Source organism: Grampus griseus (assembly GCF_964374135.1).
Source record: "Grampus griseus genome assembly, chromosome: 14".
Lineage (NCBI taxonomy): Eukaryota > Metazoa > Chordata > Mammalia > Artiodactyla > Delphinidae > Grampus > Grampus griseus.
The window spans coordinates 6577609-6602094 of NC_139008.1; the positions used below are offsets into that span (position 1 = coordinate 6577609).

General features: G+C 56.4%; 4 protein-coding genes across 4 annotated transcripts; 1 reads left to right on the forward strand and 3 right to left on the reverse strand.

The window, feature by feature from the left end:
* Nucleotides 1-1799: 1799 nt before the first annotated feature.
* LAMTOR4 (late endosomal/lysosomal adaptor, MAPK and MTOR activator 4) lies at nt 1800-5198 on the forward strand. Its single transcript, XM_082671164.1, has 4 exons — nt 1800-1912; nt 2427-2507; nt 4394-4511; nt 4861-5198. Exons 1-4 carry the CDS (start codon nt 1910-1912, stop codon nt 4956-4958), a joined length of 300 nt encoding a protein of 99 aa, XP_082527290.1. The 5' UTR covers nt 1800-1909; the 3' UTR covers nt 4959-5198.
* A 263-nt stretch (nt 5199-5461) lies between these two features.
* On the reverse strand, nt 5462-9841 carry TRAPPC14 (trafficking protein particle complex subunit 14). The gene is made up of 11 exons (XM_082671409.1): nt 9244-9841; nt 8936-9031; nt 8701-8830; nt 8448-8534; nt 8178-8298; nt 7925-8072; nt 7712-7794; nt 7446-7609; nt 6749-6903; nt 6324-6517; nt 5462-6212 (listed from the first exon to the last, which is right to left on the reverse strand). Exons 1-11 carry the CDS (start codon nt 9649-9651, stop codon nt 6059-6061), a joined length of 1740 nt encoding a protein of 579 aa, XP_082527535.1. The 5' UTR covers nt 9652-9841; the 3' UTR covers nt 5462-6058.
* A 330-nt stretch (nt 9842-10171) lies between these two features.
* Nucleotides 10172-15804, reverse strand: GAL3ST4 (galactose-3-O-sulfotransferase 4). The gene is made up of 4 exons (XM_082670385.1): nt 15747-15804; nt 14307-14619; nt 13823-14126; nt 10172-11550 (listed from the first exon to the last, which is right to left on the reverse strand). The coding sequence occupies exons 2-4, from the start codon at nt 14429-14431 to the stop codon at nt 10528-10530; spliced, it is 1452 nt and encodes a 483-aa protein (XP_082526511.1). The 5' UTR covers nt 14432-14619; nt 15747-15804; the 3' UTR covers nt 10172-10527.
* A 699-nt stretch (nt 15805-16503) lies between these two features.
* On the reverse strand, nt 16504-22720 carry GPC2 (glypican 2). The gene is made up of 10 exons (XM_082670384.1): nt 22540-22720; nt 21720-21878; nt 21075-21397; nt 20171-20251; nt 19277-19439; nt 18896-19026; nt 18536-18685; nt 18307-18446; nt 18033-18208; nt 16504-17286 (listed from the first exon to the last, which is right to left on the reverse strand). Exons 1-10 carry the CDS (start codon nt 22703-22705, stop codon nt 17039-17041), a joined length of 1737 nt encoding a protein of 578 aa, XP_082526510.1. The 5' UTR covers nt 22706-22720; the 3' UTR covers nt 16504-17038.
* Between the last annotated feature and the right edge of the window lie 1766 nt (nt 22721-24486).

Consider the following 24486-nt stretch of genomic DNA (forward strand, 5'->3'; position numbering starts at 1 on the left):
TAAGTAAAATGAGAACAGGGAATTTCTGAGGTAAAATTAAATGTAGCTTAAAAAAAAAAAAAAGTAGTTGGCCAATGGAGCAATGGAGAAAGCATCAGCCTCAGCGCCAGCCGACTTAGACTGGAATCTGGCTCTGCCAGTCGCCAGCTGTGTGCCGTGAGCAAGGCTCAATCTCTCTTGTTTCCACTTCCTCATCTGTATAGTATCTGGGATGAGTGGGTTAGGCCGGTATACAGATGAAAACGCTCAGAACCAGTATGTGCAAAAAAAAAAAAATTGGTACCACAAACTGTCATCAGTATCTAAGGCCAGGGAAGGCTTTGCAGATCAAGCATCCCCACAGAACTTTCTCTACATCCTCCTCCAATTTAAATTTTATATTATAATCATACCTCATCTTTAAAAAAGGCATCCATCTTCTCTAATTAGTTTTCTCCTCAAGCAACAACACTTTGTTTTATGTTGTTGAAATATGATTCACATACTGTAAAATTCACCCTTTTAAGCTTCACCATGCAGTGGTTTTCATTACATTCACAAGGTTGTGCAACCATCATCACTCTATAATTCCAGAACGTTTTCATCACCCAAAAAGAATCTTCACACCCATTAGTCACTCCCCATTTCCCCCTCCACTCAGCTCCTGGCAACCACTAATCTGCTTTCTGTCTCTTTGGATTTGCCCAGTGTAGACATCTCACATAAATACAACCAGACAATATGTGGCCTTGTGTGTCTGATTTCTTTCACTTAGCATAATGTTTTCAAGGTTTACCCATGTTGTAGCACAGATCCGTACTTGATTCCTTTTTATAGCTGGATAATATTCCACTGTATGGACATGCCACATTTCATTTATCCAGTCTTCAGTTTATGGGTATTTAGGTTGCTTCCATTTCGGGGCTATTGTCAATAATGCTGTTATAAACATTTGTGTACAAGTTTTGTGTGAATGTATGTTTTCAATCCTTTTAGGTATGTATTTAGGAGTGGAATTTTTAGGTCATATTTAACTTTTCTACATCTAATTCTCATTTATAAATATAGTAACTCTATATTTAACTTTTAGAGGAAACTTGTCAATCTGTTTCCCACAGCAACTGCACTATTTTACGTTCTTGCCAGCAATGTATGAGGGCTCCAATTTCTCCACATCCTCATCAAGTATTTACTGTTTTATTACTACTTATCATTTTCCCTCACCCACATTAACATTGCAGCAGCCCTAAAAACTATTTAAATTAAAACAAAAAATTTCTATGACACTCATATATTTAAAAATGACTCCAAGGTCATTTTCTAATTATTCCTGGCAGAGAATATTCAGTATTGCAGCTGCCTTGGCTAGCGAGGGATCAATGCACCATCACACCGTTTCTTACAGAATCCCGGGACAAAAAACCACTTTGGGAACAAATTTCTGTCTTAGAGAGCTGCCCGGAGTAGGCACAAGAGTAGCACTTGAATAGCTCTTCATCTGCATTTCACGTTTTTTTACTCTATTCTCTTACTGTCCCACTGCGGGCGGTCTACCCCTAGGTGGAACCCGGGCCGCCTCTGTTGCGCAGGCACAAACCCTTAGCCCAACCTCCTCCCTCCGGCCCCGCCCCCCCAGGCCCGCCCCTCCGCCGACATGCCCCCCTATCTCGGCGCTTTGGGGCTGAGGGAAGAGGAGATGAATGTTAAAGAGGGTCTGCGGCCAATCCGCGTGCGCCTCCGGGAAGCGGCGCTCCACACTGGCAGAGTAAGTCTGATGACGTAGCCACTCTCCAATCCGCATTCTGGGGGCGGGACTCAAGTCGGGCGGTGCAAGGCAGGAGGAGGAGACCGCCGGGTGGAATCACGTTACCTGGGACTGGAGCCGGAAGCTACGTCTGGCAGTGAGCGCCCCCCAGCACCTAAGGCTGCGATGGTGAGTGAGGACGCATGCGCGGGACTACGCGCCGGGGGTTCGGTGTCCCTGCCCCCCCATCTCCTTGGTCGCCCAGTCCTGAGCCTGCACTCCGCCCTCACCTCCTATCCGCCCCGGGACCGAGAGGGAATGGAGATGGAGGGGTGGCGACGTAGAGGGCTGAGCAGGGGACGGTGGGAGGGTGTACAGAGGCTGGGGAGTAATCTGAGGGGGAGCGGCGGGCCACAGGTGGAATTGGAGACCGGGCTGAGGGGAGTTGTCTGTGGGGTAGCAAAGGTGGGGTGTGGAAGGCCGGTGGAGCCCAGGGGCAGAGAGTGAGGACTGACGGAGGCTCAGGAAGATCAGTGTTGAAGGCCATGTAGCGGGAAGAGGGTCTGGAAGGGCCCTGGCTGGGGAAAGAGGCCTGGGGGGCCATTGTCAAGAGAGAGTATTGGGTTTGCCAAGGGCTGTTCTTGGGTTTGCCAAGGGCTGTTCTCTTAGCCTGCTGCTCACTGATTGCATCTTTACCCACTAGACTTCTGCACTGACCCAGGGGCTGGAGCGAATCCCAGACCAGCTCGGCTACCTGGTGCTGAGTGAAGGCGCAGTGCTGGCGGTGCGTTTTGGAAAAGGGAGGGGGGGCTCCTCCAATACACATCGCCCGATGATGCCTTCTAACGTTGCCCAGTTTAACCTGATTTGTCTCTGTTCTTGATTTTTACCTGGTATCATGCCTGGCATATAGGAATTAAATTCAGGAATTAAATCAATTAATCTATCTCTGGAATCTTAGTCCTGTAACTGTTTTGAGGTAAAAGAGGTTTACTGACTTTACCAAAGCCAAAGTAGTTACAGGTTTGTTGATAACTGACATTACCTGAGTTATTCTTGAGTATGTCTTTATTTGGTATTTATTGAAGAGGCTTGGTATTTTGTTCTGCAGTACAATATAGTGTCAGTGCTCTAGAAGTTTTCAATCTAGCTGGAGAGACAAGGCTTAAGGTTAAAAGTTCAGCTAGAGAGACAAGGCTTAAGGTTAAAAGTTCAGCTAAAGTATTGCACGTGGTAAAGATAACTGAAGGAGTCCAGAGAGTGAAGGATTCAGCCCTTTGTGTTATAACTTGTGTTTTGGCAAGGAAACTTTCTTGGAAGAGACAAGAATTCAGCTGGCCTTAAAAGATGGATGGTTGTGAACAGGCAGAAAAGAAAGAGCATATTCAGGGCTGGGAAGTGGACATATTTGCAGGAGTGTGACATCAGCCTGTCTGAATTGCTGGTGGGTTTATGTTGAAAAGATTTGGAAACGTTTGGGGGAAGAAGAGGATATGTTAAGGAAAGATCTGATTGTGGAGGACTTTCAAGGCTGGGTTAACACCTGTGGATTAATCTTGGGGGGTAATAGGAGCTTTGAAGGGTTTTTGAACAGAAACAGCTGATGAAGTGATTGAGCGGAATTGTTCTATTAGGTGTAAAGATGAGCCGGAAGGAGAGGGATTCAGAAGCAGGGATGCTGTTGCCAAAATCTAGGTATGAAACAGCTGGTGGCAGTGAGAAGGAGCAAGGAGAGAAGAGATTTTTTAAAGGAAGAATCGATATGTCTTCGTAATGACTAGAGATAGGTAATAGAGGAGATAACTTTTCCATGCTGTAAGACTTTGAACTCAAGCCTAGAATTATGGTGCCTTAACAAACAGGGACTTAAGAAAGGAAGTTGATTGGGGAGGGGGAGAGGTAAGGGGAGTTTTGGTGGCTCAACTTTAAACACTGAGTTTGATATAGAATAATAGCAATTAAATATATAATGCTAGGAGTTATTCTAAGCATCTTACTAATATGCTCTTGTAACCCTCACAACAAGCCCATAAGATAGGTATTGTTGTCCCCAATTTACAGATGAGGTAACTGAGGTACAGAATGTCCAAGAGAGCAAAGCGTGCTGAATTTGACTCAGTGGGAGGCCCATATTGAGGAGGTAGGAAGAGGAAGTTGAGATCATCACGAGAAAAGAGGAAGCCCAGGCCACTGTGACATCATTACCCAAGGGCTAGGTAGTAGGAAGGGGTTCAGGGACAAAGGGGATGTTATGTTTCAGATTCTGCAGACAGGGCAACAAACAGGAAGACTGAGGAAAAGACGGCGCCTGGGACAAGTCTGTGGTGGGTGGGCACTGATGTTTGAGAATGTGATTTTATCAAGTAAGTGGGAACAGGGAGAGAAATCAAGATTCAGGGATTAGGAAAACAGCGTCAGTAAAGAAATGGATGAGAGTCACTGCTTCCCAGGAGGAAGCCCGGTATTTTAAGGTTGACAAACAGGATGGCATCAAGAGGGGCAACAACGTCACAGGGCAGTTTTCAGGTGGGTCTTTCCAAAACCGGGGGTGACCTTGGAGTATTGGAAAGTGGAGGCAGGTTACAAGTGCTAGAGCCAAAGTGTCCTCGGAATTTTCTCCCAATTCTGTTCCCTAATTCCTGCCATCTTCCCTCCTCTGTCTGCATGCAGTCATCTGGGGATCTAGAGAATGACGAGCAGGCAGCCAGCGCCATCTCTGAGCTGGTCAGCACGGCCTGCGGTTTCCGGCTGCACCACAGCATGAACGTACCCTTCAAGCGCCTGTCGGGTGAGCCCCTGGCCCTGGTGACGGTGTTGGGGGGTGCTGCTCCCCGAGGCTTCTCTTCTCAGGGAAAAGCACCTGTCTCCTACCAGCCGCCCACCACCTCCCTGGGGTCCCTGGTTCTGGCCACTCTGTTCCCCTTGGTATTCACCCCTGCATCAGAATTATGAGAAAGCAAGAGAAGGGGATTTAATGGAGACCTCCCATCTTCAAATCTCTGAGCTTGCAACTGTCAAATTTCTTTGGCTTTGGAGCCCAGCCAGTTTATGGTGACCCCCAGGGAGGCCTTCGCACCCCACTAACTCTCTGCTCCCTTCCCTCTCCCGGGGCGGGGGAAGGTGTGTCTCCCCTCCAGTGGTCTTTGGAGAACACACGCTGCTGGTGACCGTGTCGGGACAGAGGGTGTTTGTGGTGAAGAGGCAGAACCGAGGCCGGGAGCCCCTTGACGTGTGAGCCTGCCAGAGGGCGAGGGGCAGAGGTGGATGGGGCCGTGAGCCTCTGTGATGAGGAAGACGCAAACCTCCCCCCGCCTCTCTTGATTGCCATTAGAACTAAGGCTGTCTGCTCACCCACTTCCCCACCCCTACCGGGAAGGGCAGAGGCTTGGGGACTCTGTACTATGTTAAGGAGAGTGAGGGCGAGGGGACCTCCCTCTCCTCACACCTTCCCTCCTAATAAACGTGAGTCTGATGTTCCCAGGCCCAGGGATGTGTCGTGTGTATTGGGGGAGGAGGGTCACACCCCATGTGTCTTCCAGCTTCTAGGGCCTCAGCCCAGAGGAGTGGAGCAAGGCCACCTCTAGACATCTAAAACTGGGACTCAGAAGAAAAAGAAAATGGGTGGGAAGGGAACTGAGGGGAGCTATTTGGTGTACATGCTAAAGGAAATCTTTCTGAGCCCCTGGCTCTCTGCTCCTGCCACCAACACACAAAGAACAGTCATTCTTCTCCCTCCTGAACAGGTATTTAATAGTCTTATTTCAGTTGGAAGCAGTAGTTGGAGAATAAGTTACAGGAACAGACAAACCAAAAAAAAAAACCCAAAAAACCAAAAAACCCCACATAAAGTGCTTCAGACTGCAAACGTAAACATGAGGACGAGGGGAGGCCACCAAGCTCTCTCCCCTGACCTGAGACAGGAGGGTCATGTCATTGTCGGGTCCCTTTACCATCACCACCCTCTGATCTCAGCCCTGCGGGTGGGAGGGAGGGAGGGAATGTCAGAGGCAGGGAAGACAACTTAAAGGAACGAGGGAAACACTTTGTAAACTTAGAACCAGGGGGCAAGGGAGCTCCTGGAGCCCTTGCCTTGGCCGAGGGGTGGGGCCAGCCCCCCCAGGAGGTCCGGGAAATACTGCTGGCTTCACGCCGCAGCCATCCCTGTCCATTTCACAGCTTCTTCCCTCGTCCCTCATCAGCAGACACAGACAGGCGGCCCTGAGGGCCTCCTCACCCTCGGTGGGAGGCATCCCAGGGGAGGCACAGCCTGGAGGGAGCACCGCTCCGGGGGCTGTTGATTTCCAGGAGTGTGAGAGGGAGGAGAGCTGGATGGCGCTACTTGACGGGCTCCACCACCAGGACCTTGCACTCGCGCTTGGCGATCTTGTCCAGAGAGAGCACAGCCTTGTCCGGGGGCAGGTAGAGGGGGCGGCTGACAGGCGAGGCCACGGGGGGCGTGATGGCCCTGCGCTCCATCACGCTGCCCGACCTGGGGGAAGGCAGAGGCTATGAGCTCTGGTTGGACCCAGGGCCCCTCCCTGCTCCCTCTCCAACTCCAGCCTCTACCAAGTCCACTGGCACCCCTCCCGCGGTTCCGTACCTCATGAGGTGGCTGCGGGAGGGCTGTTGGTGGGAGAAGGACTGAGAGCGGCCCAGGCTCGCCTGGTGCCTCTCGACCAAGTCCCGGACGGCAGGGCTGCTGGGGCTGCTCTTGCGAGAGACAGGCCGGGCCTCTGGCGGAGGGTGGGACACGCTGGCGGTGAACTGCAGCTTCAGTTTCATGTGCTGGCTCAGCTGGGGTAGGGAGACATGGATCAGCCACCCAGCTCGGCTTCCAGGCCCCGGACCTCCTTTCAGGTCATCTTCCCCACTTGACAGGCCGAAGTCGGATCTAAATTCCACCTTCCCTCCGCGCGGCTTTGTAGCACCACCCATTATGCTTCAGCCACAGAAACCAGCGGCCCTGACTCCTTCCACCTGACGCTCTGCCTCACCCAGCACACAGCCTGGCCCCCACCAGCCCACCTCGAAGAGTCCCGTCCTCAGAGCCTGGAAGGCCACACTGAAGGTGAGCGCGCTGCCCTTCCGGGAAAAGCCGAGGTTGTTGAGGGGTGTATGGCAGACAATGGAGTCCAGGGCTGCCTGCATGGCCCGGCGCTCCTCCTCACACAGCTGCTTTCCTGGGGGGGACAGAAACGGGGGCTGGGAAACACATCTGTATGGTGTTCCTCAGTTTGCAGAGGGCGTTCACGAGCACAGTCTTGTTTTGATCCTCAGAGCCACTCTGTGGAGTAAACTGAGTATATGCTATTGTTTGCTGAATTTTATAAATAACAGTAGCTAATACTTACTGTGTATTGAGATCTATTCTAACCACTTCACATAATATTAACTCACTAAGTCGCTGTAACAGCCCCACGAGGTATTATTTTCTCTGTTTGAGAGATGAGAAATCTGAGGCTCAGAGAGATTAAGTAACCTACCAAAGGTCACACAGCTAAGAAGTGGAAGAGGTACAAGTCAAACATACCAGGGAGCCCAGCTCCAGTGTCAAGGCCCTTAAAATCACTCTGCCCCGCGGCCTCTCTAAACTCTCCATTGTGACACCATGGAGACCACCCTGGTTCAGAGCCGAAGCAGCCGGCCACAGTCACCCATCTCTGTGACTGCTTCCCTTCCCCTCCCCTCCTTCGGGACAAGGTTAGGCCTGGCAGCCACCTACCAGCCTGGGCGTGCTCCGGGGTCCACACGAGCCTCACAGCAAGGAAGTCTTGGAGATTGTTGAGCAGCGTATAGGTGACAGTGAAACGCTCGTAGGTCCGAACAGGGGACTCACAAGAAGCAGTCATCACAAAGCACGGGCGGTCCAGGCGGATGCTGGGCAGGCTAGAAGCAATGAGAGAGGGAAGCAGGATGTGTGTGTTTTGAAACAAAGATGAACAGGATAGTACCCAGGCGGGGCCAGGGTGGGGTGTCCCACAAACTCACCGGTAGTGGGTATAGATGCTCTGGGTAAAGGGCAGCTTCGGCGTGGACCACTGAACCACAGCGATCAGGGGAACTTCTAGGCCCTGCCAGAGGGACAAAGGGAAACATCACATGTATCAGAGGTTCCCTCTCCCCTTAGTCAACCCCCTGGCCTCTTCCTCCCACTGCATTTTCTCACCCTTTCTCCTGAACACACCAGTCTCTTATACTCACCTCCTTGGCCCCTGGAGGGGGCTGCTCACCCCCTCTGAGCTGGAACAGGAAGTTGTGTTCCTCCAGAGCACTAAGCAAGCAGGGGAAGCAGCCAGAGGTACCAGGGAGCCGGCAGAAGGAGCCCATAGAGACTTCCCCAGATTGGTGACTAGTTCAGAAGAAAGGGACCAGAGCTGGATCTTTCCACACCAGAGCTCTCGGCCCTGCCCCCATCCCCACCACTGTGCGGCCCTGCCCCTCCCCAGGACCTCACCAGACATTGTCCACCAGCAGCACAGAGCCATCGGGCATGACAGGCAGATAACTGGCATTGAAGTTTGGGAGAATGCGGATATCCCAGATGGAAATTTCCTCCTGGGAGGAGCTGTTCAGCACTGTCGGAGGTAACCAGCTCAGCTCAGAGTATCTGGACCCCTTGGACCCCACCTTTTCCCCCCTAAAATGGATCTATCCCCACCAGAGTAACTGACACCCAGTCAGTGCCCTTGCTGCTGCCCAAGAACTGAGCCGCCAATCTGCTCACCCTTGAGCACGGTCAAGTGTTTTCCAGCCACAGTGAACTGGCGACATTTCAGAACTGGAGGAGGCAGCAGAGTCAGCAGGGTGCTCACTGCAGGAGAGGGCGGAGGCAAGAGATGATGGGCTGGGTGAGCCTCATTCCAACCCACAGTTCTAATCTTGCTCTTCTCTCCAGCTTGGGCACTTGCCAGTATCACCCCTCCACTGTCCCCCAAATTCCAGACTCCAGCATTTCCTCTCTGCATTCTCCTCCCCACCTTGGGCCTTGAAAGCGCTCTGCTCGCCCCGGAAGGTCTCCCCAGGAGATCGGGTTTGCAGCAAGCGCAGGTAGCCTTGATCTCTGACCTCTGGTGCCTCAACCTCCCGCTTCCACACGGTCACTACAATCTGAGCACAGGGGACACAGGACCACAGTCGAGAGAAAAGACACACAGCCAGCCTCAGAAAGGGCGTCTGAATTAGGACAACAGCTCCACCCCGTGCCAGCCTTACCTTGGCCTTAGGTGTCCCTGGGGGCAGTCTATCCAGTGAAACGGTGAGTGGGAAGATGACCTCATCTGTGGACACAATTGGTTCCTCCACAGGCAGCTGGGTTGTGAAAAGGGTGAAGAGGTCAGAAGAGTCAAGGCCGCCCGCAGCGCCAGCGTTCCCTTTAAGATCCGCGGTACGTGGTTCTCGCCCTCCCCTCTCCTCACCCGTCATCGGCCTCCCGCTTCCCTCCAGCGTCCCTCTCCCCTCCGGTCTTTGGAGCCCAGCAGACCGCCCCTCCGCCCTGTGCCGTGTCGCCCCGAGCTCCTCACCGTGGTCGCTCCCCCTGAGGTAGCAGGGCCCGGGCCGTGGGTGAGGAGGGGGCTGCAGCCTCGAAACAACCCCCCACCACCAGGGTCCCCGCCCCCCGGGGGTTCGCAATCCTGGTCGCCGGAGCCACCGCCCACGGGCGCCCCTCCGGCGCTGACCGAGGCCAGGGCGGCCAGGGCGGTCGCCAGTTCTGCCCAGGCCCCTCGGGAGCCCAAGCCCGGGCCGCCTCCGGCGCCGGACCCCACGCCGCCCCGGCAGCGCAGCACCAGCAGGAAGCGGACAGTCTCCCCCAGGTAGAGGTGGTTGCGCCGGGGCAGCGCCCGGTACCGGCCCGGGTCCCCAGCCAGCTCCGCGCGTGGTGGCAGCGGCACGGCGGGGAAGTACATCGAGTAGTCGCACTGGGACTCCATGGGCGGTGAAGGCGGCGCGGGCCGGGGAGCGAGGTGGGCCGTGGCCGGCGGAGGGCGAGGGGGCCGCTGGGGTGGGCCCGGGGAGCCCCGAGCCCCGACCGGTGCTGCGCGCGGCCGGACCGGCCCGACAGACCAGCCGGGGCCGGGAACCGGGGCAACGAGCCCGGAACCGAGACCCCGTGGGGCCGGAACCGGGGTGCTGGGCCGAATGACTGGAGAGACACCGGAAGCGGAAGGGAAGGGGCGTGGCCTCGGAGGCGCCGGAATTTGTGGGCGACCGGATTTTGGACAAGAAGAGCGGCGTGTTCCTGTGGTTAGCCCGCTGCGTGAAGGGTTTAGGTGAGACTGCAGACAGACCCCTTCTTAGAGAAGAACTATGAAGAGAACCCCCTCCAACCCCGTTTCTCCCAGGAAGATGCTCCATCCCCTTCCCTTCCGCCCTATATAGAGCAGGTCAAAGTTTCAAATTATTTATTCATTCAACAAACATTTCATAGTGAAATGAGTATAGCCCAGTAACAAATATTTCATAGAGAGATGGACGCGTTATTCCTATCCCTTGTGTCCCAAACAATTTCTGCCGTACTCCATGGTTTGCTCCTCCAGGGGGGCTTTGAGAGTGCTGTTTGGACCTGGGGGGGGCACGAGGTGCTGGGAAGGGAAAGGGGCAAGATGGGGGGAGGATGCTTCTAGGACTAGGATTCCTCGGCACAGGCTGGGGCCTGTGGGGCCCACATCCGTGCTAAGTTCCACTGGTCCTTTGGGGAGCAGACATGGTCTCTGGGGGAAGCAGAAAGGGCATGTGGCTGCCTCACATTCATCACTGTGCCCCTGTGGCTCAGCTGCTTTTCAGCCTAAGACTTAGTGGCCTGCTGCCTAGGGGGAGGGTAGCCTTGAAGTCTTGAGGGGCACAGAGACTGTTGGGGGGAACTGCTTGGCATCTAGTTTGTCCTTGTACTGTAGCTCAGGGGTAGCCAGGCGCTCACACTCCTCCTGGTCTTGGAGGCTCAGGCCACTCTGAAGCACGTAACCCAAAACCTTACCTGATCCAAACTGGAAAGGGCGGAACCGCCGGTCAGTGATGTACTTGGGGTCTAAAGCCTCACCCCCCACCAGACAGTGTTTAGCCAGGGCCTCTCGGCGAGCCCGGAGCTCCGCCACAGCACTGTCCAGCCGGCTCTGGCCGTATTGCTTTATCCGGGCCCACAGGCTGCGGTTGAAGTGAACATAGAGAGCCCAGTCCAGGTTGTTCCAGGCTCGGGCCCTTGCAGACAGCTGCCTGTCCTCAGCAGTCAGTCCACCATCGCCGACAGCACTTCCGCCCTGCCCACCTCCAGCCTGAGCGTTGTGCATGAAGCCCACCACATCATCTAGACTCCAGCACAGGGCATCTGCCAGCAGGACCAATGACTCGTCAAAGTACTCGGCCACCAAGACCAGGTCAAAGACAGAGTCCAGCCAGGCCAGATTCCACTGGATGAAGGATGAAGACCTCAAATCTAAAGAGGCAGAGCTGGACGTCTGGCTGTGACCATCAGCAACAGTGGGAACGGGATGGAAGAGAGCATTGGGATCCAAGGTGTGGGCTCGCAGGCCAACACCAGAAGGCAGCTGTGGCGGGTTGGGATCTCTGGGGGGATGAGGATTCCCTCTCTTGGTCCTCATCTCTGGGGGAAAGGGGAGGCCAAAGTCAAACCATAACAAGTTGCGTGCATAGTGGTCCCCACGGGCCCCGGGCTGGTAGAAGGCTCGGGGATTGTCCAGGAAGGCAGCCAAGGACGGTGATTTGCGGAAAGCCGATGATGTGGATTTATAGTAGGAGAAGGCAGAGCGGGCCAGAGCCGCTGGGTCTCGGACAATGGAAAAGAAGAAGCTGTCAGAAGGCATGACCTGAAGTACCTGCAGAGAAGAGGAAACAGACATAAGGAGAGAGAACTAAGCCAGGAAGAAACTAAGAGCAAACCCAGTGCCCACGGATCCCCCAGCCTCCTCCAACCTCCTTCTGACAGCTCTGCTGGGAACCCCCAGCTTCCTTCACCAGCTACATAGATCTTGGGTAAGGCACTTAACATCTTTGAGACTCAATTTGCTTATCTGCAAAACGGGGATCCATCATACCTTCCTTCCCAAGTGATGATGGAGGTTACATGAGATAAGGATAGGAAGGAACCTGGAACATGGGAAGCTCCTGGAGAACATTAACTTCCTTGGGCCTTTCTGTCTGCCTTGGTCAGTAACACTTCTAGGAATCAAGCTTTGTGTTCACTTCTCCAACAAAAACCTAAGTGCCTACTCTGGGACTCTGTCACGACTCCAAGAAAGGAGCTGGCCTCAGGCCTTCTCAGGAGGATCACTGGCAGCAAATAGGGAGGAGACAGAGCAGTCGCAACGCTGTCTCAGGTATAGGCGTCAGGGGCAGGCCAAGCCCAGGATGGCCGAAGGACAGGGCACTCCTGGGGCTCCTTGGCATCTTGCAGAGCAAGAGACACCCCTGGAATGGGCACTGGGGAGCCATGGCCACTCGGTAGGGTGCTGCTCTGAGGCCTAGGATGTGTGGTCCCACTTCTGGGCAAGAAGGAAGGTGGGGATTGGGCTGAGCCACACCCTAGCGTGGTCCTTCAGGCAGATCCATGCCAGAACTCAGCTCTGGGGCTCCTTGAAGGGTTTCTGCCTCTGAACGCGACCTCTGTCATTGAACCTGACTCCCTGACAAGTCTTCCAGTCTGCTCTGCCGGTGTGGGCATGCCTGCAGGGCGAGCCTGTGAGCTGTATGTCTCTTTGAAGGCATAGGGAAACAGTGCAGAGAACGGTCTGTGGCATCAGATGGACCTGGAATAAAATCCCAATTCAGCCATTTACCAACCCTGTAACTTTGGGCAGGTTATCGAACTTCTCAGAGCCTTCTCAGAGCCTCCATCAGTAAATCTGGGTTAACACTTACCTTGAAGGATGTGGAAGTGTGGGGAACATGGGGGGTAGTGAGGGGTGGTGACAATCATCCTAAACTCCAGAGGAACCTGCCTCAGTGACCACTGTCCTCGCCTCACTCCCAGCAGTGCCCCCTCGCTTCCCATTAGATCACATTCATGCTGCTCAGCTGCTTTCTCCTGCTCCAGCTCCAACAGGACTGCTTTTGCAGCCACCACTGAAGTTCTACCACCTACACACGCACACACACCACTGCCACCATGTCTTTAAGATGTTTTGCTCTAAGAACACCTGATATTTTTCTTACTACAAAGTCATGTCCACCCTTTTCTATAAAACCCACCTCTCCAGAAAGCCCCACCTCTTTTGATGACTATTCTCCCCACAGTTCCGAATACAAACACACATACACACGCACACAGCCCACAGAAGGCACTTTGACTTTGGAGCAGCTGGGCCTGGGTTCAAATGCTAGCTCTGTGGCTTTCCGTTAACAGAGGCCTGTCACTGAGCCTCTCTGAGATTCAACCTCCTCATCTGTGTAGTGGAGACACTTATAATGCCTTCCTGGCAGGATGACGGTAAGATGACTATCCAGCACCCAAGAAGTATTCAGTGAAAGTTCGCTCTTTCCCTGTATGTGTTCATTTGCCCATTGATTTTCTTCCTCCAAGAGGTTCGCGCGCGCGCGAGTGCGTGCGTGCGTGCGTGTGTGTGTGTACACGGATGACCTGTGAGTGCGTGCACTCATCTCCCCCTTTAGAACTGAGGCTCCGGGGGTTGGGGGTGGGGCTGGGGCTGGGGCTTGGCATGTAGCTGATCTTCAAAATCTGGCAGACGTGGTGAGGGGAGTGAGATGCAGCCGGGTCAGAAGGCAGTGACTGCACAGGGCCCTGGTAGTGCCAGCGGAAGGGGCCAGGAAGGGCCAGGTACCTGGAGGGAGGGTTGGCGGGGTGGGGTCAGAGTTGGCGGGACACTGATGCCAGCAGGATAAATTGGTCAAGGAGAGAGACTGCAGTAAACTCTAGATGGAGAGGGCAGAACTTCGGCTGCCAGAAAATTCTGAGGAAGGGACAGCTGAGGAGGGGGCAGCAGGACTCACCTTTGTGGCCCCCATGCCCAACTCTTGGGTGAGGGGATGCCTGGGGAGCCTCCAGGCCTGGGGTCTCCTCCCCTGGTGGTCTTGGCTACAGGCATGAGCCCATCTCTCGCCAGTCCTGTCCACCCCCTCGACACTCCTCACCTCTTTCAGGTTGAACCTCATGTGATGACAGAGGATGTGGAAGGGGGACTGGGTGCCTCCACCCTGAGGGCGGTAGCCTTTGACCCGAGAGGCCTGGAAAAGCTTTGGGTAGCCGAACTGATAGCGGGCGGGGAGGGCGAAGCGCAGCCCGTGTCGGTCCCCGTAGCGGTGAAGTAGACTGAGCACAGAGCTGCTCCCGGATTTATGCGTCTTCAGGAACACGAGTCGCTGCCGTGGCGGGCAGGATGGAACAGCTGGTCCCGGGGTTGAGGCCCAGGACTGTCGGAGCTGCAGCCCAGGTAGCCTGGGGAGAGACGGGAGGGGAAGTGTCGTGTCCCTCACCAGCAGGTGGATGAGTGTCTTGAGGAGAAAGGACGAGGGCGTGGAGCGTCCTCTGAGTCCCCAAGAGTCACAGCCCCAGGTGGGACGGGGAGGAGCAAGTGGGGGGGCATCTGTGGGGCGTTGGGACAAGATGGGAACTCACCTCCTCTGGAAGGGACCCCCCCAGAGCTGGAGGGCAAATCCGATGGTCATGAAGACTCCCAGAGCCACCCCCAGGCTCCGAGGCCCCCAGAGGCGCATGGTCCTGGTAGGAGACAGAGGGCCCATGTGGCAAAGGGAAGGGGGTTGCTAGAGCGGGGCAGGGCAAGGGCCAGGCACAGAGGCAGAGACAGCTTGAGACAGCCGTGCAGCCGCGGAAGGCGCCGGTTCGAGTTTGGGGGTTCATTCCCCAGGTCTGCTCGCAGCCCCGGTTGAGTCTGCCCCCTGAGTTAGCAGATTTTTGCCTCTGTCAGCGTCTAGAAGGGAAATGAGGGGGAAGGAGGAGAGTCTAAGGAGGGGGTAGAGCCTTCTCTCCTGCTGCTGCTGCAGCTGAGACCTCATTCCGGGCAGGGGGGCAGCGGAGGGGGGAGCCCCCTCTACACCCAGATCTTCTAGGTGCCCCACGACTGCTTCTCTGCTGTCAACCTGCAGCTCCTTCCAACCTCCACTGACAGCTCCTCACTGAGCCCCAGGGATTTGGAAGGCAAGGGGAGAAAGATCAGACCGGTCCGCTCATACCAGTGAAACAGACATCACCGGGCCCCTGACCACCTCCTCTGCCCCTCTGTCTGTGACATGTCGGGCTGAAGAGCCCCATTCTGAGGCTGAGAGGAGAAGCCATAAGGAGCGAATGAGGGCCAGACAGGGCACCAGCTTAGGAACCCAGGGAGGTGAAACCACAGGAGCAACTTTGTAAAGAATAAGAGCCGACCAGCTCATCTAAGCTCAGGTATGCTTTCCCTCTTGGCGCCAGGCAGAGCCCAGTGTGTGAGAGGGCCTGGGGGGGTATAGGGTTGTTTAGGAAGCCCAGATCCCACACACCCCCATTCCCACTTTCCAACCCCAGCAGTGCACCCAGAGGGGATTGAGAGGGTGGGGCTGGAGAGAGACTGCGACACAAAGAGACAAAACCCGAACGCCGAGCTTCAGAATTCCTTCCCAGGCCCCAGCTTCCCAATCTACTGAGAGTCCAGACCTGCCCCTTCAATTCCAACCCGCAGCCCCTCCACCAAGCCCCGACGGCCCCCTTCCAGGACGAGCCCGGAGCGACCCCAGGCAGAGAACCCACACTGGCCACCTAGAGACCCGCCCCCTCTGGCATCATCCCCCAATTTCCTCCCCCAACCCAGCCTCCAGGATCCAGCCCCGCACTGGACTCCTTCCTGTGTCCAGATTTCTTCTATTCCTTCCATCCATCCCTGTCTCCTCCCATTACCCCCGATTCCAGCCCGCAGTTCCCTCCAGCTTTGGTGACTGCTCAGTCTGTTGCCAGCCCTGAGTCGGCTCCCTCTGGGGTTCTCTCTATGAAACCCCCCCAAGTCTCCTCCCATAAACTCTAGAGTCCCTCCACTGGCCGAGGCCTCGGCTTCACATGCCCACTCACCAGGCCACCTGAGGAGCAGCAGGGAAATCGGGGTCTGGCCCTCCCGCCTGCTCCAGCCACCGCCCGGTTTCTCGCTCGGCTCAACTTTCCCCCTAAACTTTCTCAGCGCCCAGGCTCCTCCCCCTCCCTCCCTTTGTCCCGCCAGTCTCTGCAGCTGATTCGGCTTTGATCGCGTCTCTGGGTCTCTCCCTCCCTGCACCTTTCCCTCTCCTTCAGGGCACCCAGCCTGCCATTGGAAGACACCAGTCCTACCCTCCTTTGGCACTTAGGAATCAATTATACTTTTTCTTTCAGCTTTCTGCAGAACAAAAGCCTCATTCAGGCGACCAAAGGAAAGAAGGAAAGAAGAAAGGAGAATGACAGACAAGAGTTGAAAGCAGACATTGTAAAGGACATGACAAGGTAGCCAGAGGCTGACACAGAGAACTGGGGCCCCGACTCTGACGGCAGGGTCAGTGGTGTGGTAATATTAACGGTGGCTTGGGTCCAAAAGAGTTTTGCAGTCCCCTCCCCGCAAGTCTCCCCATTTTGCAGATGAAGGTGCTCAGACCCAGAGGGTGGACAGCTTGCCCAAACTCAATCCCAGGGGACAGGTTCCAAGATAAGCAGGCAGAAATGAACTGCTGGTCACAGAGGCTCTGGGCTAAAGGTACAGAAAGTCACACATAGGGTCCAATAAATTAGCCATTTATTTATAAATAAAATCGAGCCGAACACTGAAACATGAAACGGGGAAGCTTGTGAAGGATGTGGCGGATGGCAGAGGCCATGAGATATGCTTTTATTTCTTCTTTCTTTTTTCTAGTTTAAGAAAGTGATACTGAAAAAACTCGATAGAACCCGACCCATAGATCCTGACATCCTAGTCCCCTGCCCTGCACCCCGCAAACACCAGCTTTGTCTGTTTCTGAGACCGGGTGCCCCCACCCATTCCCCACCTTCAACTTCCTTCAAACCCCTCCCCCCGCAACTCTAAAACTCCTCCCTTTTTCTCTGTTGGGGCTCACCACCAGCCCAACCATAGAGGCTGGGTTAGAGAGACCACACCTCCTTCCTAAATAAATACCCCCAGCCCCTCCTCCCCAGATACCAAATGAAAAAATAAATATAGTGAACACCCATCCCCAACCCAACCCACCAATGGAAATCTGGATTTGGGGCCCCAGCCATTCACCCAAAAAGTCCCTTCTCTACCCTCTCTGCAGCCCCCTCCGACTCCTCCCCAGACCCAGCAGACGGGGGAGGAGGGGATGGGCCACGAACCCTTCTGATGCCAGGGCACCCCTCCCCAGTTATCGAGGTCCGAGCAGGGCCAGGGCTGAGAGGAAGAGAATGAGGAGGGGTTGGGTGTGAAAACTGACAGACGTCCCTCCAGTCCTGCTCCTGTCTTGGCTGTGGCGGATAATGACACCTCCTCCTTTGCCCCCAGCACCATCCCTTCGAGGAGGGCGAGGAGGCCGGGCCGGGGGGGCCACAGCTGCTGCCCCAGCCATCCAGTCATCTGCATAGTGCTGTCCCTCTCCAGAGCCGCTAGCGTCCTCTGCAGGGAGGAGGAGGATCGGAAACAGACAGGGATGGAAAAGAGAGGTAGCGGGAGACAGAGAGAGAGAAGGAGCCACAGGCAGCGAGGGAGAGAACTCGAGATAAAAACAGTGATAGGTGGAGGGGTGGAGGAGCAGGCAGGGTGAGAAGAGGGAGAAAGCGAATGACAGGAAGGTGAGCAGAGAGATCAGACACATGAGAATGAGGGAAGGCAACGAGAGACAGGAAGAGACAACGAGGCAGACAAAAAGGAGAGACAGATAGAGAGAGAGGATAAACAGGAAAAGAGAGAAAACAGACGTACACAGAAGCAGCGAGCAGACGGGAAGGGGGGAGAGACAGAGACAGACAGTGGGAGAGAGGAAAAAAATAGATGTCAGTGCCTTGTTTCCCTGGCAAATTCTACTTTGGGGAGCCAGCCCCATGGCGCCCGCACCCCACTTCCCCACCTCCCGGGATTGCCCACTCTTAGGAGCTTCCCACCGTTCTGTAAGAGTGTTTTGGTGTCTCCCCCAGGGAACCATGAACTCAAGGATAGAGACCCTGTCATTGGTGCTCTACCCCCTACCTTTGAGTAAAGCGCTCAATACGTGCGTGTAAAATGTGTGAGTCAATGAATTGATGGTAACGGAGAGACGCCAGGGGAGGGACTACAGAAAGCAGGGGGCGGGGCTGCGGGTTGGCCCGGGTCCAATCGCGGAAAGCCGGGCGGAGCGAGGCCCTCGCGGCGGCCCGGGGCCTCACCCCAGTCCTCCAGCTCCAGGTCGCGTCCCAGGGCGGCCGCCTTCATCCTGGTCGTGGCCGCCCGGAGCTGCAGCCGCCGCCTCCGCGTCTGGAGGTCGGGGCTCGAGGCTTCCGCATCCAGCTCTGGGTTGTCGATCTGCCCGGCCTGGGGACCCCCGACCACGGGCGACAGGTACCTGCGAGCAGAGCAGCCCCGGAGGCTCCCGCCCCGCCCCCGGAGTCCGCCTCGCCCTCCCGCCCGCCGCCGCCGCCGCCGCCGCCGCCCGGCTCTCACCGGCCCCGCCCAGCTCCGGTCCAGCAGGGCGCCGCTTCCTGGGAGACGTCCGCAGCCACGCGGGGGTCCCCGCACACTGTCAGGGGCAGCCCGGCCCAGAAGCCCCTCACCCGGCCCAGCCGCTCGCGGAGCTCCCACACCTGGACGCAAAGAGAGCCCGGGAGGAGCTGGTGCGCGCGCCCCCCGCCCACCGCCGCGCCTGCGCCCCCGCCTGCCGCCCGCCACTCACCAGCCGGGGCAGGCTGGCGCCCGCAGCCGTCGTGGGCCGCTCCTCCTCCGCCGCCGCCGCCGACCAGAGCCGGCCCACCTCCTCCCGGGGGGCTGGGGCACGGCGGGCGCGGGCCGGCGCCGGTTGGGGGCTCCCGCATTCCTGGAACACCTGCGGCACCGGAAAGAGACCCCACAGACAGTCGTCCCGCGGTAAAAACTACACTCCAATACTCCAATCGCCCCCGACACCCCAGTTTATCCAGAGGCCCTACAGTGTCTCACTGACACCCTGCACTGTACCCCCAGCCTGGGGCCTCCCCCTCCACCCTTCTCTCTCCGGTCCTCCCGCCAACTCCCACTCTTCTCGTGGCCCCTGTACCTGGGCTGACAGCCCCACGCTGTTTTCCTGCAGATGCATCAAACCCTCCGCGATCTTCACCCCGATGGACTGTGCTGCTAGCTCAAAGGAAAAGGGGCCCTGGATCTTCTCGGCCAGGAACAGGAGACCATCTTGAAAGAGGGAAAGAAAGAGAAAGGGTGAAATGAGGGGACATCCAGGGAGATACTCACTGAAGTAGGATGTTCACGCAAATCCTGACCCCGGCCTTGGAGGGAAGCAGCAGGTCTTAGATGGGGGAAACTGACATGAGAAGAGCCGCTCCTCATCCTCTCCCCTCAGTACCGCTTAACACTCCCTCCCTGGTCCACCCTGCCCACCCCCACACAGACAGCCCTCCCGGGCTTTCCTGAATCCCCTCACCCAGATAGGCCCCCCAGTCAGGATCCAGTCCCTGGCTGCTGATACAGCCGTGGGCCACGTTGAGGCAGAAGCCCCGGCAGGGTGGCAGCGAGGGGACCCCCCGACAAAGGGGGCAGCCTGTCAGACGCATCACAGCCCGCTTGCAGCCTTCGGACAGCGGCATCTGGGAGCAGAGAGCAGGCCTGTGTCATCCACGGTTGGCTGCCCTCAGCCAAGCCTGGTGCTGGGCACAGAGAGAAGTCAAATGCCCCACCCCACCTTTCCCAGGCTCTCAGTGTAGAGCTGGATGTGAACATCTAGGACTGATGACCCCATGTGGTAGCAGGAGTGACCCCAGGACTGCCACAGATCAGAGGAGGGAGGCTCCTAGGGGCCAGGTTGCAGATGCTGCTTCTTGGGAGAGATGGGGCGGTGAGGGATCTGAGAAAAGGTTCAAGGACAAGACTGAGCCCATCATGGTTGAGGAGAGAGGAGGATGAGGATGCAGGAAGTAAGGCTGGGAGGTCAGGGAGAGAATGAGCAGTAGAGAGAGGGCCTTGAAGGCCAGGCCAGGAACCTGGCCTCCAGTAGCAGGGAAGAGGGAGCCACTGAGTGGTCCTGGAGAAAACCAGGAGGGCCAGTACTCCAATCTCAGATGCTATGGAGATGAGCAGGCCCGTAGAGGCTGGCAGGGGGTAAGAGTCATCAGAGGGTCAGAGGTGGGAGGAGATCATGGGTCATGACACAAGGGAGACTCCAGCCTTTCTGATTTACCCTGGGATGCCAGGGCTTCAAGGCTGATATGGGAAGGCCCCAGGCCTCTCCTGCCAGCTGGCACCGGACTCTTCTTCATGGGACCTTTCCTGCTTCTTGTCTCCCTCCCTGGGCCCTGCCCATACTCAGGCTCCCTCTAACCTTAAGCGTTTCGCTGACCACATCTCTTCCGGTCTCCAGGCCCTGGATAAAGGCCCGGGCAGCCACCAGGGCCCGGGTTATCTGGGGGAGGGGAAAGAAGGTGAGAAAAACCACAGGACTGTTGAGGGTCAGTCAACACTGGGACCAAGAGACTGCACCAAGGGGATGAGCAGGGGGGTGAGGTTTGTAGGGTTATCTTGGGGTGGTTAGGAGTGTCAGGTGGTCCCGGGAGGCAGGTTCAAGAGGATCAAAGGAATCACAGTCTAGAAGGACCCAGGGGAACTGGACTTGGGAAGAGGTGGAGGGATTACATTTTACAGGGCTTGGAGATAGAGGGGCTTGTATCAGAACAAACACTGAACCCGAAGCCAGGAGACCTGGGTGTGAAACATAGCTCTACCACGTATTGGCTGTGAGACCTTAACCTCTGGGAAGTTCAGTTTCCTCATCTGTAAAATAGGAATGCTAATATCTACCTCCTAGAGTTATGATGATAATTAAATGAGAGACTATAAATGAAAATTCTTCTTAAATATTAAGTGTCTAACTCACAGTTAGTTGAACCAGAGGAAGCCAAGGTATTGGGATTAGGGAGGAGTTGGCAGAAAGGTGGGGTGAGGGGAGGCAAGAGCAGGTGAGTGGGTCAGCAACTTGTGTAAACTAGGACACAGAAAGGGGGCCATCCAATTAAAGGAGACCAAGGAGCACTGGGTCAGGCAGAGGTGACTGAGGCTCAAGATAGGGGTCACCAGGTCAGACATGGCTGCCATGCAGGATAGAGGGATCACCAGGTCAGGGGTGACTGGGGCATGGAAAGGGGGTCATTGGGCTGGAGGTGAGTAGTACATACTTCAGAGGTCACTAGGTCAAAGGTGGCTGAAACTCAGGCCTTGGGGCCCCTCACCTGCAGGCGGAGGCGGCGGGGTGAGTCCCCAAAAGGCTTCAGAGAGTCATCAGCAGAAGAGGCCAGGCGCGTGAGGCAGAACAGGTAGTCAGGGGAGAAGATGTACTGTGGGTGCAGCAGGGGGAACATTTTCTCCAGGAGCTGAGCCCAGAAATCCACCAAGGCATCATCTAACCCCTCACCGGACCTCTCATAGTAGTCCCGTAGCCGAGAGAACAGGCCACTGAACAAGGGGGTGTGCTGGGCATACAGGCGGCCGAAGGAGCGCTGGAAGAGCAGGGACAGGGAGTGCTCGGCTGATGAGAGCATCTCCCGAAAAACCTCTGTGGCAAGTGCAGAGAAAGGGGTGTGAGGTGGGGTAAGGCCAGAGAAGGATGGACAAGAGAAAGGGCAGAGGCAGGAAGAGATGGGCATGGGGAGAGAAAAGAAAAGTGAGTCAGAAATTAAGCAACTCTTAGAGGTCTGGGCAAATTGGGGCTGGGGGTGGAGGGCAGGACCTTGAGAGAGCCTAGGGTGGGGATGCGGGGGCTAAGCCAGGGCCGGAGTGCCTTAGGGATAGAGTCAGGAGCAGGGACGGGATGCTTGCTCGGGTCATGAGCACAGAGAGGAGGTGCGAGGCCAGGTTTGCGGACGCCAGGTCCTCACCATCAAATCTTCTGTGCCGGGCAGCCAGTGTGTGAACCAAGAAGGAGCCGCTCTCTTCCACCAGGCCTCGGAAGGTGGCCTCAGTCTCCCAGGTCAGCTTCTGCTCTATCTCACTGGAACAGCAAGTGTACTCCTGGGGACAGATCCGGAGGTGCTCACCTGGACAGAGGAGACACGAAGGAATGGTGGGAAGTCGTGTCGTGAAACTGCTTCCTTCTCCTGCTGATCTCTGGGGGCCATCCTTTCTCTTTGAACTGTCTGGTTTCTTTTCTATTGTCTGCCACCACATTCCCACCTGGCTCTACCCCCTTCTTATTGTCCCCTCACCCATCCCAGGTCCACTGGCACTAGCGATAGGATCAAATAAAGATGGGCCCATTTAGTGATCAGAGGGTCCTAGGTAGCCTGCCTAACATCGCACACCCCAGGCCTCTAAGGACTTACAGGATGGCTTCAATGGGAAGAATGGGGTTTGGAGGGGTGGGATTACCTGGTAAGAAAGAAAGTATTGTCATAGAAGGGGCTCATGGAAATAGCGAGGGGAACAAATTGGGCTGTGAATAAAGAAACACAGAGGCGGGTGCTAATTACTAGAAAGGGATTCCTGGGGTGGGGGTGGAGTAGAGAGCTATCATCTGAACAGGAGTGTTATTGTGATCCTGGTAAAGAAGTTCCGGAGGAGAAGAGACATTATTACTATGAGACGAAAAGATTATTATAACGGCCACTCTGAAAGGGAAGAGAGTTATTGTGAGATGGGGGGACCGGCCCCCGCCCCCTCCCTCGCCCCCAATTCTCTAGTCTTCCTTTTTCTCCTCACCTGAGATCAGGGCGGGAGGGAGTAGGCTTAAGCTATATCCCCGGGCCCCCAGGATCTGCCGGGTCTCAGTGCAACTCCGGGTGACCTTTGCCTCGATACCGGGTCCAGGACCAGGACCGGGACACAGAGGCAACAGCAGAAGCAGAAGAGATCGCAGCGCGTACATAGCTGCTGCCACCTTGGGACGGCAAAGTGGGTCCTAAGAAGGAAAGAAGAGCCGCCCGAACTCAGGAAGCCGGTTCTCTGCCGCGGGATCGCCCCGCCGGCCAGAGAAAGAGCGCGACCTCCGAAAACTGAACACGGAGCACGATCGCTGGACTAGGCGGCATCTGCCGAGACAATGGGAGCGGGAGCCGGACAGGAGGCGGGGCCCGGGGCGGGGCCCGGCCAATGATGGTAAGGAGCCGGACTCAGGGGCGGGGTCAAGGGAGAAATTAAGCCAATGTACTGGGGAAGCTCGGCAGTGGGGCGGGACTCGGCAGGACTAAGGAGGCTGGGGGAAGGGCGTGGCCTTCCTCGGGGGCATGGCTATTTGGTTCGCAAGGCGGGGCCCGGGTGGAACCCAGCGTGTGGTAGTTGATGAAGCCAGATTAAAGGAGCTCTTACTAGTGCAGTGTGAAACCCGGCCAATGGGGGGGGGAACTTGGGGGCAGAGGAGCGGGGCTGGGGCGGGGCCGGGAGGAGCCGAGTTAAAGCAGGTGGCCAGCGCGCGGGAGCCCACGTGACACGGCGGCACGCTGAAGAGCTCGTGGCCGCACGAGGCTGCCGGAGCGCCGTGACTGGAACGTGGTGAGCACGAGCTCGCACGCGCCCAAGCCTCGCGACAGTTTGCCCGCCCTGAGACGAGCCGTTGGGCTCGCGCCTGCGCACCGCACACCCCGCGCCTTCCCGCGTTTTTCTGGAGTCTTCTGCCACCCAGAAGGGAAGCGGCGGGCGCCCGTGCCGGACTGTGGGGCTCGTGGGGAAGGGTGACCACAGAGACCCAAGGGACCCGCGGTGGTGACTTTTCCTCAACGCAGCTCGGCCAGAAGTCGCTGTTCCGGGTTCAGACAGTGAGGCTCCCCTTTGACCCAGGCGGTCGCCCTCCCCCACACTCTGGCCCTGAGAGAGGACTTTCCCTTTTCCATACCCTCCTCCACAGTGGCCAGGAATCCCAGACCCAAAGGCTGATAGTCGCTCTCCTGAGCGGTTAGACGGCTCCTCCGCTCAAATAGCGTAGCCCAGCGTTGAGTAGAGATCCCCTCTTCTGGAAAAATGGAGAATGCGAGCTTTCCGTGACTCCTTCAGCGTTTCCGGCCTGGTTCTGATGGCGCCTCTAGCCCCAAATCGTTAAGCGCGTCACAGCCAGGTCCTTGAGGAGTCCCGTTCTAGCCTTTTAGAAATGGAAGTCTAGGTGCTTCTGTGGGGGTGGGGGGGGTTGGGGGGCGGTTCTTGTTTCTCGTTTGCACCCTGTGAGCTGGTTTTCTTTCACTGGCAGTTAACTCCGAATCCTGGGGAGAGGGGTGTGTTTTAAGCTGCCCTGGTGTGTGCCTTCCTCGGTGCTTGGGGAGTGACCCCAAACCGGAGGTCGGCGTTGGGGCCGTGGTGTCTTTCACGCCCTGATGCCTCAGGTCGGGACTGTCTCCGTCTTTTTTTTTTTTATTTATTTAGCTGTACGCGGGCCTCTCACTGTTGTGGCCTCTCCCGTTGCGGAGCACAGGCTCCGGACGCGCAGGCTCAGCGGCCATGGCTCACGGGCCCAGCCGCTCCGCGGCATGTGGGATCCTCCCAGACCGGGGCACGAACCCGCGTCCCCTGCATCGGCAGGCGGACTCCCAACCACTGCGCCACCAGGGAAGCCCACCGTCTCTTTTTTTTTTTTTTTTTTTCTCAGTTGAAGTAATAGAAGATTTACAGTGTTGTGCTAGTCTCTGCTGTACAGCAGAGTGACTCAGTTATATATACACA

Coding starts and splice junctions, on each gene's coding strand:
- GAL3ST4 (XM_082670385.1), bottom strand. CDS start 14,431: ATGGGCCCTCTGTCTCCTACCAGGACCATGCGCCTCTGGGGGCCTCGG. Junction 14,127..14,306: donor GGGGGTCCCTTCCAGAGGAG/GTGAGTTCCCAT, acceptor GTCTCTCCCCAG/GCTACCTGGGCTGCAGCTCC. Junction 11,551..13,822: donor TGAGGTTCAACCTGAAAGAG/GTGAGGAGTGTC, acceptor TCTTCTCTGCAG/GTACTTCAGGTCATGCCTTC.
- TRAPPC14 (XM_082671409.1), bottom strand. CDS start 9,651: ATGGAGTCCCAGTGCGACTACTCGATGTACTTCCCCGCCGTGCCGCTG. Junction 9,032..9,243: donor CCTCAGGGGGAGCGACCACG/GTGAGGAGCTCG, acceptor TTCACAACCCAG/CTGCCTGTGGAGGAACCAAT. Junction 7,795..7,924: donor CCCCTCCAGGGGCCAAGGAG/GTGAGTATAAGA, acceptor TCCCTCTGGCAG/GGCCTAGAAGTTCCCCTGAT.
- LAMTOR4 (XM_082671164.1), top strand. Junction 2,508..4,393: donor GTGAAGGCGCAGTGCTGGCG/GTGCGTTTTGGA, acceptor GTCTGCATGCAG/TCATCTGGGGATCTAGAGAA. Junction 4,512..4,860: donor ACCCTTCAAGCGCCTGTCGG/GTGAGCCCCTGG, acceptor TCTCCCCTCCAG/TGGTCTTTGGAGAACACACG.
- GPC2 (XM_082670384.1), bottom strand. CDS start 22,705: ATGTACGCGCTGCGATCTCTTCTGCTTCTGCTGTTGCCTCTGTGTCCC. Junction 19,440..20,170: donor TGGTCAGCGAAACGCTTAAG/GTTAGAGGGAGC, acceptor CTCTGCTCCCAG/ATGCCGCTGTCCGAAGGCTG. Junction 18,447..18,535: donor GCGCCAGCCTGCCCCGGCTG/GTGAGTGGCGGG, acceptor CTTTGCGTCCAG/GTGTGGGAGCTCCGCGAGCG.